This window comes from Myotis daubentonii, chromosome 6 (assembly GCF_963259705.1).
Source record: "Myotis daubentonii chromosome 6, mMyoDau2.1, whole genome shotgun sequence".
Taxonomy (NCBI): domain Eukaryota; kingdom Metazoa; phylum Chordata; class Mammalia; order Chiroptera; family Vespertilionidae; genus Myotis; species Myotis daubentonii.
This window is the reverse complement of record NC_081845.1, coordinates 66,986,158-66,999,534: the sequence shown is the minus strand read 5'-3', so window position 1 is coordinate 66,999,534 and position 13,377 is coordinate 66,986,158. Positions and strand designations below refer to the sequence as shown.

The window sequence follows — 13,377 nt, the reverse complement described above, 5'->3', positions numbered from 1 at the left end:
CCTATATTTTTTCTTAAATCATCAGAGGGAGAAGGTCATGCCTAAAAAAGACGCTCTCCCTGCAACACAAATCCAAAAGCGAATAGGGAAGAAAAAAAAGGAAGTAAGGAATAGAGAGAGACTAAGGCCGGGGAGATTATCCAAGTGTGTTTATCTGTATTTTTTCATGTCCACTTGAGGATGCAAAGAACAAAAGGTAGAAGATTTCCCTCTCCATCAAAAAAATAATTTGCAAAACAGCTGCTCCCAATCTGCAAGATTGTTTGCAAAGAAGCAGCAACGCTGAACATTTTCTTCCCCGTAAGGAAAATCTGCTCACTTACCAGCAAACTGCTCTTCATTGTCTCCAGCTCTGGGGATTTTCAGAAGAATTTGATAGGCTCTGTCAACTGCTAAAGCCATCAGATCCAGAGCCCCTTTACAACATTGTAGATGGAGGATAAAGTGTTATCTGTGGAGGCCACAGACTGGCATATTTTACATTTCATACTGTTTTTATAGATCCACAGTGAAAATGTGCAGTTGTGCTATCTTACAACCTCGCCACACTCAGTGAAATTTGCAGAGAATCAGTCTCAGTTGTTGGAGATTGATGCTGTGTCCCCCAGCAGCCAATTCTGGTGTTCACTTCTCCAAATTGTTGATCCAAAAAAAATCCACCGATTTGCTAGCCAAATAATCTACTTTTCTTTTCAAGTATCAAATCATAACTTCACTTTAATATTCACAGACTAGGAAGGACAGAAAACCTTTCTCCAAAATAAGATATTCAAGGTCTTCCCAAGTTGTGAGTTGAACCCAACAATGGCACAGGAAGTGGCGGCTCCCTTGGAGACACCAGAAGCAACCCTCTGGGCCCAAAGATTGGGAAATAAAATTTAAGCCCTAACTTCCTGTCTCTCCCTGTACTGCAAGACCCGGCAGCATTGGAGAACATCGGGAATCAAGGCACAGATGTATCTTAGTTTTGGATCTTAGTTTTATTACAGAGAACCCCGAAGCTCTCCTGGGTTTCCCCCTCCTCTCTGTAGTCCACCACTCTTGGAGCTGGTGAAATGGCTTCCTGCAAGAAACTGAGAGGTTGGACTTGAAGCCAGTTTTAGGTCTTATTTTCAAGGCCACGTATTATATATTAACTTGCTAGGACTAATGTAACAAAATATTACAAGCCACGTGGCTTAAACGTCAGAAATTCATTGTCTCACAGTTGTGGAGCCTGGAAGTGCAAGATTGAGCTTGTCAGCATGGCCATGCTTTCTAGGAAGGTGTGGGGGGAGGCATGTGTTCCAGGCCTCCCTCCGGGCTTTTGGCGATTCCTTGGCTTGTGGCAGCATAACTCCCACCTTCCCATGGCGTTCTCCCATGTCCCTGGTTCACAGTGTGTTCTTATAAGGACCCAGTCATATTGAACTAGGGGTCTACCTTACTCTAATATGATTTCATTAATTAATTACCTATGCAAAGAACTTATTTCTAAATAAGGTCACATTGTGAAGTACTGAGTGTTAAAGCTTCAGCATATGAATTGGGGGGAAAAACACAATTCAATCTGTAATAGATCACCTGTTGTTGTTTTTTAATGTTATGTTCCCTCATGTTTAGGATTTTACAGCAAATTCCCTGAGGGCTAAACTGGGGGTTTTTTAATGACCCTATATCCTGAAAGAGGGTTCATGTCCTTGGTCTCTTTTATTATATTGAGCCACCGGAAACTGCTGATATTTGACTCTTCAGGCTATAAAAATGGCCATCTCTTATGGTTGAACCTATACACATCTAGGTATGTTCCCTTCTTTCCAGAGAATACCCTCTCCAGGGCCATTGAAATAGCTTGAAAGTCTTCCCACTTGCCTGAGTGTACATTTCAAAGTTCTATTCACCATAATCCACAAGAGAACAAAGGACATCCCAGAATTCTTGAAATGGGCAGGCTAATTAGCACTTTCCACCCCACAAGCCTCACCACTGCACCAGGAACTTTTAAATAAAAACATTCAAATTCTACAGCTATTATAGTTATTCAAAAAGCTTATAATAATGCATTCAAATAACATGACACCAGGGTGCAGAAATGACCTAGTAAAATTAGAATAGCATCTGAGGCAGAATTGCAGGTTCCCAGAAACACAATAATAATATGTCTTATTATTTCACAGTAATAATGTCTTATTATTTCACAATAATAATAATATGTTTTATTATTTCTGTAGAGCCAAGTAATTGTCTGGTGCAGTTATCTTGAGAGAGTAGAGAAGAGAATCTTAAATGTCAATGAATAAATGCTCCTGAAGTTCAAGTTTGATTCTGCATTGAGTATTGTTAGCCCAAGAATGGAAAATACTTATAGAGGCCATGCGGATCCTTGATTAGATAGATTTCCTGGCTTAGCTATTGAGTGAAGCAAGCATGTGGTGCTCTGCTAGGAAGTAAATGACCCTATTGTTTTTCTGGGTGGAAAAGCCATCCGGAAAATCAAAATTTTAGAATAATGGAGTATATAGATAAACTAATATGACTTAGTACTAAAGAGGCATTTCTTCATTCCAACCACAGCATCTTTGACACCTCTAGGTTGTTGGAGAGGAGGATCTAGAGGGTGGAATGGGAAGGATCTTGGTCCATTTGAGAAGTGGAGGGAAGGCCATTACAGCTGGAATTTCTGAGGGAGAAGAGTGGCCGAGATGATGCTGGAGAGGGAAATGAGTTCAGGCCATGCCGGGTTTTGATGGCTTTGTTAAAGTTTAGAAGGAATGAAGTTAGGATGTCTTTTAAAGATCTCACTCTGAACTTATTTAGAGAATGTGTGTGTGGGCAGGGGAGCAAGAGTGATTATAGAGGGCCATCGAGTGAGCTACTGTAGTGATCCAGCAAGGCACGATGGTGGCCTTCCCAGAGTGAAGGCAGGTAGCGTGAGAAGAGGTTTTGGAGACAAAGGCCATCAGACTGATTGTCCTGGAGGAATAAGTAGGGTGGTGTTAAGAAGGACATGCAGATTAAAGAAGGAAGCACTCCATGGAAGGGAGAGGATGAATTCAGATTTTCTTTCTTTCCTTGACTTTTTTTCAATTGTAAAATGAAATTACCACTCATTTTAACAAGTCAAACTGAAGACTTACACTAGGACAGTGATGGCGAACCTTTTGAGCTCGGTCTGTCAGCATTTTGAAAAATCCTAACTTAACTCTGGTGCCGTGTCACATATAGAAATTTTTTGATATTTGCAACCATAGTAAAACAAAGATTTATATTTTTGATATTTATTTTATATATTTAAATGCCATATAACAAAGAAAAACAACCAAAAAATGAATTTGCGTGTCACCTCTGACACGCATGTCATAGGCTCGCCATCACTGCACTAGGAAGAAGTTAGTCATTCTCACACTTCTGGACTAACGAAAGCTAACAGGTTGATATAATTTTTGCATCTTTCTCTCTTATATATGTGTGTGTGTATTTGTTGTATTTTTGTTGTTGTTGTTGTTGTTAATCCTCACCCAAGGATAATTTTCCCATTGATTTTTAGGGAGAGTGGAAGGGAAGAGGAAGGGGGAGAAAGATCGATGTGAGAGAGACATATATCAGTTGCCTCCTGCACCAGGGCTGGTGTTCGAACTGGCAACCCAGGTTCGTGCCCTTGCCCAGGAATCAAACCTGTGACCCTTCAGTGCATGGGCCGATGCTCTAACCACTTAGCAATGCCAGCCAGGGCTTAAATTTTTAAATTCAGTTTTGAACTTGCCGAGTATGAATTTCTTCTAGATTTTGCAAGCGAATACATCAAATAGAAAATTTTATACACACACACACACACTCTAGAGGCCCGGTGCACCAAATTCATACACTCGGTGGGGGGTCATCCCTCAGCCTGGCCTGTGCCCTCTTGAAGTCCAGAAGCCCTCGGAGGATGTCCAACTGACGGCTTAGGCCCACTCTCCGCCCCCGCCGCTGCACTCGCCAGCCGTGAGCCTGACTTCTGGCTGAGCAGCGCTCCCCCTATGGGAGCGCACTGACCACCAGGGAGCAGCTCCTGCATTGAGAACCTAGCCCCCAGTGTTCAGTGTGCATCATAGCAACCAGTCGTTCCACCATTTGGTCTATTTGCGTATTAGCCTTTTATTATCTAGGATAAGTCAAAACTCAGAAAGGAGACATTTGCTGGGTTTATAATTTTCTCTGTGTTTGTATGGTAGGTGACATCTAAGCCATGGGGGTAGATAAGAAGGCCTGGGAGAAAAATGTTGTATTACAGGAGGGGAAAGTCTGCACAGAGCCCTGAGGAGGTTCAGCCTTTGCCAATTAGGTGGGGAAAGAGGAGGGGGGAATCAGAGAGATAGAAAGAAAAAGAAGGTGAGGAATTCTACAAGTCAAGAGATTGGCAAGTACAGCCAAGAGATCAATTAACACAATGTCCATTATACTGAGCAACAAAAATATCAACAGCATTAGAGAGTCATATCCATGGAATGGTGAGGTTTCCAGGCATTACTTTGGAGTAGTGACAGTTTTCCCCTGGGAGTGTGACATTTCTCCAGAATCATCTCCAAGGAGAAAATCACAGAGAAGATAGATAGGGTACCCAAAGTTGGAATTTTGCAGGAATAGTTAATGGAAGGTGGGAGAGGCAAAAGTGACTAAAATGGTACCCACAGAAACTGTTACAGTACTATTATCTATTTATATATTTTAAAGTAGAGATTGAATGTATTAAAAGATAAATGTTATGTGTGTGTTTTTTTGTTTTATGTTTACCTAGGGAAACTTTGGTGAACATGGAGCTGGTGGCCCAAAAGGAGAGAAGGTAATCAGATTTTCAAAATGAATAAAAACGCCTGGGGTTTCACACAGAGTCACACATTCACATGTCAGCGGAGGTGCTGCTGCCACAGGGGTACTGTCTAGGGGCGGTCAGGTCTGTCAGGCGCAGCCTCTCCCGCCTCCTGCTCAGGGAAGCAGGATTGAAATCAGCTCCTCGGTGAAGACGGCTGAGTGGCAGTTGTTACAAGGAAGGGAACACATGAAGGGGAAATACCTGTAACAAGGTAAATGAAGTTAGGGCACAAGCCTCTGTTTATAATTAGATACTTCATGTGTCCATGTAGGTGACAAAACCAATCTGTAGATCCCTTTAGCAAAATGCCTCAGGCTCAGGCCCACTCTTTTTGTGTCTCCTTAAGTACCCAAATATAGCCTGTTGTGGGAGCATCTTTTTGGTGGTTTTATAATGTACAGTCATGGTTTAACCAAATAATTCTTTCAAAACAGTTTTAAAATTAAACTGCTGATGAATGTCCAACGCATTCTCATCATCATTCACAGGTTTAATTATATTAGCTGTGAAGATGACAGATCCGCTTGCCCGCTCAGAAAGATGTTTCACTCCCATTTGATTCAGAAATTGTGATGACCTTGGATTCCGTGTGAATGTGCCATTGTTGGGGGCGGGGCGGTGGAACCCACAATACACATTAAATCTATAGACAGAGATGAGTAGGCTTGAAAATGCTCTGAGGAAATGTGGCCTGTGAGTGCTACCTTCATTCATTCGCCCAGTAAAAAATCCTCTTGATTGAGGGCACGGTATTTCGACATGAATCCAAGGAAATATGACTTCTGTGCCTTATAAATCAGTGCAGCCAATATATTCACAAGATCATACATCCATCACCAAAAAATACTGCTAAAAGATAGTTTCCACAGAAAGTCAGAGCTTCTTAGAGACTGGCCATTGAAAATGAAATTTTCTCCAAAAAAAAATAAAATAAAACCTTGACATTCTTCAAAAGACAACCAAAATATTTATTATACAGCAATAACAAGTCATTTGTGCATCTTGGATTGTACTGCTAGTACATTAGCATTATTTCCTGTAACCAAATAGCTTACAGAATTCCTATACCACCGTAAAGAACACATTACATTCGTAGCAATTACTCCTGGACACCTGCAAGCTAAGGGGGAGTGGGGAGGAGCAAAATAAAGCCACAGAGCTTGTCACATAGGACAGCTGAGCAAAGAAGGGAGTTGTGGCACTTTTAAAGTATTTAAATGATGATTCATTTCTTGAAACAAAACAGCTGGCTTCTGTTTTGCTATGTTCATTAGGAAACATATGTTACTTAGAAATTCTTAAGACCTCGATGATGAGAAATTCGATTCTGTGAAACAGGTGTATTTCAAGCTCTAAGGATCTTTTCTATTGCTCAAATTTCTTTAATTGCTTCAGCGTCTTCAATGGAATTACAGAAGCCAGTGGCATGTCTGTCCCCTCCTCCCACTCAAAGAAATAACCTCTCGAAGAGTCTGTGGGGAACCTGATGCAAAACCTGATGTAAATGTACATATAAAATGATTTGTAAGAATTTTAATTAACAGGAGACAGACTGCCAATAAATAATCCATAAAATAAACTAAAAAAATGTTAAGCATAGCATTTGCTGGAGGAGTGAAATCACCTCTACCTTATACACATCACTGTTCTGAATCAATACATTGGTTTTTAAAATCATAATTCTGTTCAAGGGTCACTGTAGTGAGAATTTAAAGCTCCTGCAATCTGATCGCACAGATTTGCTTGCACCTGTGGTGGACCCCAGTGGTTCCAAACCCTGGCTGCACCCTGGAATCACCTGGAGGGTTTTTAGAAAATACCATTGTTCAGGTCCCATCATGAGAGACTCTGATTTGGGGCACACCTCTGGTTGATCTGGGGTGGGGTACATATCGCTGTCATTTAAAAATACTGCACATGATTCTAACAGGCAACCAGGGTTGAAAACCAGTGAGTGGTGGAAAGAGCATGGTCTTTGGGGCAAAAGTTAATTGTGCCATTAACAGCTGTGTCTCCTTGGGAAATTCACTTTATTTATCTAAGTATCAGTTTCCTCATTTGAAAAATGTGCATAATGGTATCAAAACAAAGTTGATGTCAAGATTAAAAATAAATGCGGTGATATGAACTTACCTGAAAGCATAAGACCTGACCCATGTTAAGCCCCCACTAAAGACTTGTTCCTTCCTGTTCATCCACTCCAGACTTTCTCTCTTCTCATGAGGTCTCATCTATTTCTTTTTGACGTTACTAGGCGTTACCATCCTTAACACATGGTCTTGGTCATCATTCCATCCTCCACCATCATTTTGACAGAGAAGGGACAGAATTTATGTTGTAGAATAAAAGATTTAACCAGAAGTATAATTTCAGCACCTACATGACTTACCACTTCTCAATATGCTGATGGGCAAAACGGAATCACAAAACCAGCCAAATTTGGAACCCTGCCCCAGGTGCACTAGAACAGACACAGCAACAGTGGAATCTACACATGGGTCACTCTGGTTTAGCAGCACATCCTGTACCAAGTGTCAAGAGCACTAAGAGATAGGAAGGAACACGAAATCATACTAGTCGCCATCAATGGCAAATGGCATTCATGTTATATATCTGCCAGGATTGAAATGATAATCTCTGCTCTGAAACTTGTCTGGATTAACTAAATGTGGTGAAGGAATAATGTGTTTGTAAGGTGGTTAAGAAGAACTGCTTTTTCTATAGAGACAGTGGAATAAGGTGGTGAATATTTAAGGACTTCTAAGAAATTGGGAGGGGTCTTTTGGGGCCCACTGTCAGAGAGAAAAGATAAAGCCACAAAAGCACCAAGTTTAAAAATAGCACCAAAAGTGTCCAGGGCCAGCCTTTTCTGAAGTAAATTCATCACTTGCCTTTCAACTCATATCCACAGTGACAAATCACTGAGCATCCATTTTAAATGTGAAAAACAACTCCACATGTGTCTAAGATTCAGGTATGAAATGCTTTTGTTTCCAGAATTTTATCTGAGGGAATTGGTTCCTGCCACCTTTTTCTAAACCCAACCACATCAATGTACCACACAGAGAGATGGATCAAAGTCTCTGTTGGGTCCTTCATCTACATTCCAATGGAGACCTATTTACATCAGTTCAATGAATATGAGCTATGAATATAATTACTCTTTCTCCATGTTCATCCCCCCACTTCCCTTTTGGTATTGGGCAGATGTGATTTTTATAGTCATTTCTAGACCCCCTTCCCTGACTTCTACTTTAATTTTTTGCAGATCAGTCTAACTACTAAGCATATTTTTCTTCACTCGTGTGCACTGGGGATATTAGCACCTACCAGATGGGTAATAAGATGGTCACACTGTAGACCCTAGTGCTCATACTAGGACAACTATTTATAGCCTCTTTCAAACCAACACCAATTGGTCCCTAAAATGTATCCACTAATTTCTCCCTCTTTTTACTTTGGATAGAATGTATTTTCTCTAAGGGGAAAATGCCTTCTCCTCACCTGTATTAAGTATAAGATTGGTGGCATATTAGATATTTGGATACTAGAAGGAAATAATTATATTAATAAAACCAAGATTAAATTTATGAAATATATTCCACAAATCTAGGAATCTCCTTAATAAAAACATGATCCTGTCTTATTGATTACGTATTACAAGCTCCCTCTTCCTCTAATCTAATATCACAAGACACTGATTTGGATAGAAATGTAGAAATAAGCCAACATCTATTACAGGACTGTAACCAGTTTGTACTTGAAGTACTTCAAGTAGACTATTGTTTGAGGCTTCGAAATAAACAAATAAACATGTCCATACAAGGGGACACGTATAGAGATGTTCAGTGAAGCCTTGTTTATAACAGAGAAAAGCTAGGGACAACCCAGGTGCCCATAAATGGGATATGGCTAAGCTCTGGTACATTAGCATTATATAATGCTATAACTATATAACATTATATAATTCAACACTTATACTGAATGAACTAGCTCTATATGTATCAATAGAAATGGCTATTAAAAACAATGTTCAGTGAAAAAAACAAGTCACAGGATGTTATATGCAAGATAAAGCTATCTATGGAATTTGTTTTAAATATTCAGAATAATATATTGTTTATGATTTCACATATGTAGTAAAAGTACAAACATATGGGCTAAATATATGAGTGCTAAATTCAAGAGTGTGGCTCTCCCTGGGACAGGAATGGAGAGGGAAATATAGGAGATATCTTCTTTGACTGTAAATTTTTTATTTTAGTTTTTAAAATTTTGAGGACCTGGGACATGGAGGTTTGACATAATTCAACTTTATGTTTTCTGTATTTATTTTTTTTAAATAAAAAATAGACAAGACAGGTGAGAAAAGTATAAGCCCAGAAACATCATTTTGCAAAAATGCTCTTAAGGTTGGGGGAAAAAAACACATTATATAACTTCTAGTGGCTATGTTTATGTGATATACAAGTATGCCATAGTCAAGGATTTTGGTAAACACTAAAAAGTAGCACAGTGCTGAAGATTCCTCTGAAGTCTGATTAGTGAGATATTTCCTTTCCACAAGTATTATTTCTAAAATTGTATTTTTTCAATTATATATTGCATACAAATCCCTCTTCAAGATCTAAGACATCCTTAGACATTTCTAAGCTGTTGCTGTCACCACATTGACAAGAATGCCTTCTTTGTCCACAGCCAATCATTTAAGTTGCAATGTAAATGCTGGAAACAGCTGAGAGACTCATTGTCTTCCTATCTCTCCACTCGTCCATCTCCCCCCTCCTAAAAAAAGAAAGAACTGTCTGAAATAAAATGAGTCTGGATTATTGTGTCAGTTAAACAATCTGATGTCTTTAAGATCACAAAAAAAATTTTGGTACAGCAGAGAAAAATTATAATTTTTTCTCTAGATGTTCTTTTCTTGAAAAATAATTTTTGTTTCAGATTAATTTTAAATTAATATAGTGAATATTATGGATGTCTACAAGACCTAAAGGCATTGTGAAGTGCTGACAAACACATTACTATGCAATAGCCTAACTCCATTCAGAACTTGTCATTGTCTCTTGGAGGATAATAGGTAAATTCCATGGTTAGAAGCAGCTCGAGCAATTAATCTGACTCTGATCGTCACAACAGTACTCATCTCATCTGACCTCATGCGAAATTTCTTCTGCTCTTTTTTGAAAGGGAGAAACTGGACAACCAGGATTTCCAGGGTCTATTGGCCCTAAAGGTCAAAAAGGAGAATCTGTAAGTATTTTAGCTTTTAGGAACAAGAAAGAATATCCAAAATGTAAAACTAAAAATGTTTTTCCTAATTAGCCTCACTTCTGTATACCTGGTTGCCCTTGCCATGGCCTAGAACAGGGGTGGGCAAACTTTTTGACTCGAGGGCCACAATGGGTTCTTAAACTGGACTGGAGGGCCGGAACAAAAGCATGGATGGAGTGTTTGTGTGAACTAATATAAATTCAAAGTAAACATCATTACATAAAAGGGTACGGTCTTTTTTTTTTTTTTTTTAGTTTTATTCATTTCAAACGGGCCGGATCCGGCCCGCGGGCTGTAGTTTGCCCACAGCTGGCCTAGAATGATAGCTCCAATATTTGAGCAAGTGCTCTATGCAAGGCACTAAGTCTTTTACTTGTAAGAATTTAATTCTTTCAAAAGAAAACCACTTGAGGTAAGCTACTATCACCCCGATTTGAGGAAACTGTGGCACTGAGAGGGTGAGTAACTTGCCTAAGGTTACACAGCTACTAGGTCTTGGAGCCATGACTCCCACTTCGGTAGCCTGACTCTAGAACCAGGGTTTAAAAACTATTAAGCTGCCCTGCTATAACTAAATATTATAGCTGAAATAAATAATTACATCAGTATATCTAAAGACGGGCTAATTTATCTAAAATATTAGAAACGCGTCTATTTGCTCAAACAACTGCTCTCAATATACTTCCTGAAGTTACCTTCCTTTCTTGGTTCTTGTAAGATCGAAATGGCCTCTCAAGCCACTTCTCAATATTACTGAGGCCAGTTTCTTTAAAAACAGTTATTTTGTTGATGGTGGGGGGGACCCTATAGTATCCTTTGTATTCAAATAGGACCACATATAAAGATTACATGAATCCTAGTTACAAAAATAACTTTTTTAAAATGCTGCTAAAACAAACAGACAGACAACCTATGGCAATCTTTATATGAATCCACAAGAATCGGACTTAACAAATGTTTCATTTTTATTAAAAATAAATAGATACACAAAAAGGTCATACTTGTTAAAAATCATTTCTACCTTTCCTTGCCAGGATGAACAAAGGATATTGGTTCACCAGGGATAATGAATGAAGAGGCACTAAAATGTCTGCATGCCAAACAGGAACAATTATTAAAAGTATTCACTATTACAAAGCAAAACGTTCCCTGTGCTTCAGCTTTAAAAATTAGGCATCTCTAGCAATGACAGTAAACTTTCAGGCAGCTTTAGAATGAATGCTTTTACCCAGGTATCCTATATTCTCCTACATTCAGGAGTCATGCTTGCCTTTAGTATCAAGTCCAAACCTCCACCCCACCCTCTGCAGGAAGTAACAGTCTTTAACAGGGTCCCCCAACCGGGTGTTCCCATGAATGTCTAGGAAATTCACATGTTCCACAAATCTAGTCTAGTGGTCACTGCCCCTTCCATCTGCCAACTCACTCCTGGTGCTCCACACTGGGCACCTCTTACCAACTCCTAACTGCTTCTCCAGGTCTCCACTGACTCCCCTCCAAGCTTGAACACTGACCCTTAATTTCCATGTGACAGATGGCAGGCCTGGCAGTAAGACTTACTAAAATTCTACTGGAAAATCAGGGACGTGTATAGCAGAAAGGAGATACTTCCTGCTTCTCAAAGGTGCACTTGAATCACCTGGGGATCCTTTTGAAATGCTGGTTCTAATTCGCTAGGTCTTGGGTGGGGTCTGAGAAGTTGCATTTCTCACAAGCGCCCTGGTAGGGCTCCTGCTGTTGGTCCATGGGTCATGCTTTGGGTAGCAAGGACTGGAGGATTTCACAGCTCCTCAGAGAGTCCCTCTGGCTTTCTGTCCTACCACCAACATTTGGGGGCGGTCCACCTATCTGGCTTACCCAGGTGAACAACCTTCTTTTCTTTTAACTTGTCTTCTTGCAAGTTCCCTGTTACTCCCTTAATTATCCCACCTCCTTATACCACTTTGCTTGACCTCCCCGCCCCCCAACATAAAAAAGCACATTTTTACATGATTATGCAGAGAAGTTTAGCTTTCTATAGCCTCAACCTGTTTATTCTAGAACAGGATCTGGACTTGACTTTGCATGGTAACCAGAAGGTTCAAACAACTCATCCAAAAAATTCAGGCAAATTAAATTCTGAACTACCTATCTCAAATAGCAGTTTGTCCCCCACTACTGGACATTGAGAATTTGACTAAATGTCCACTGAAACATATCAGAGCTAAAATATATGTAAGAGATCATCTAGTTGAATCCCATGATTTTGTAGATAATGAAAGAGAAGTTCTAAAAGGTAAGTGACTTGACCCAGACAGTAGCCATGGGAGCTAGAGCTAAGCATCAAGTCTCTAGACAAGCAGTTTACTGTTTTTGTGTGTTTTTTAAAACCAGTTACTTTAGTCAGTGTGGCCTGATAGTGGCTCTAAATGAGCAATGACATAAGCAGGGTAATATAAGCAGAAATGAACTGTTATATAAGCAGGGTTACCTGTTGCTTATATCTAATTGCTTATATCTCCTATCTTAAAAATCAAGTAGATGTTTAAGAATTAAAGCTGAAATGTAAGAATGTAAATAAAGCCCTGCTCTAATGTGAGAAATTAACCAATATTAAGAGATTTAATCATGTTGGCTAGATATTGGGGCAGATTAGTAAGGGTAGGCGAGGTTATGCTAAGCAACAAATTATCCCTGAAATTTCTGTGGCTTCACCCAAGAAAGGTTATCTCTTGCTTGGGCTGCACGCCCATTGTGGTTCCGTTGGGAGGAATGGGTGTTCTACTCCATACCACACTCAGTTTCCAGGCTGATTATCACCATGTCACTAAGCCACCTGGTATACACAACCTTCTTAGTCATTACTGCCGGAAGTGTGGGACTGGGGGATCATGAATGGACTTTCCCTGCAGTAGCCTGCAAGTACCACTTCTGCTCACATTTCATTGCCAAAACTAACTGTAAGGCCCATGTAACTGCAAGGGGGCTAGCAATCATGGGAGAGAAGGTGAGCCCCATAGTCCCTAGCTCATAGGACATGAGGTGAAAATCACAGAGGTTCATTTAGTAACCGCTTATTTCTCCTTAGTGATTTGTTGAAGAGAATGACAAACACTAAGAGGACCTTTGAGAGTAGTCCATGATTGTTCTCACATCTTCTCTTGAAAATGAAATGTTTTTAATGTCTTTTCATTTGTCCTTATTATCACTTCACCTAATTTAAATAATAAATAAATCAAATTACAAATCAGATCAAACAAACTGAGCAACCAAAGCCTTCAAACTAAAGA

General features: G+C 39.7%; 1 protein-coding gene across 1 annotated transcript in view; it reads left to right on the top strand.

Annotated features, from left to right (window-relative positions):
- Window positions 1-13,377, top strand: part of COL19A1 (collagen type XIX alpha 1 chain) — a 287,102-nt gene that overhangs the window by 212,899 nt on the left and 60,826 nt on the right. Inside the window, exons 17-18 of the mRNA XM_059699635.1 lie at window positions 4,757-4,801; window positions 10,025-10,087. Coding sequence (XP_059555618.1) covers window positions 4,757-4,801; window positions 10,025-10,087 — 108 coding nt within the window. The remainder of the gene's footprint in view (window positions 1-4,756; window positions 4,802-10,024; window positions 10,088-13,377) is intronic.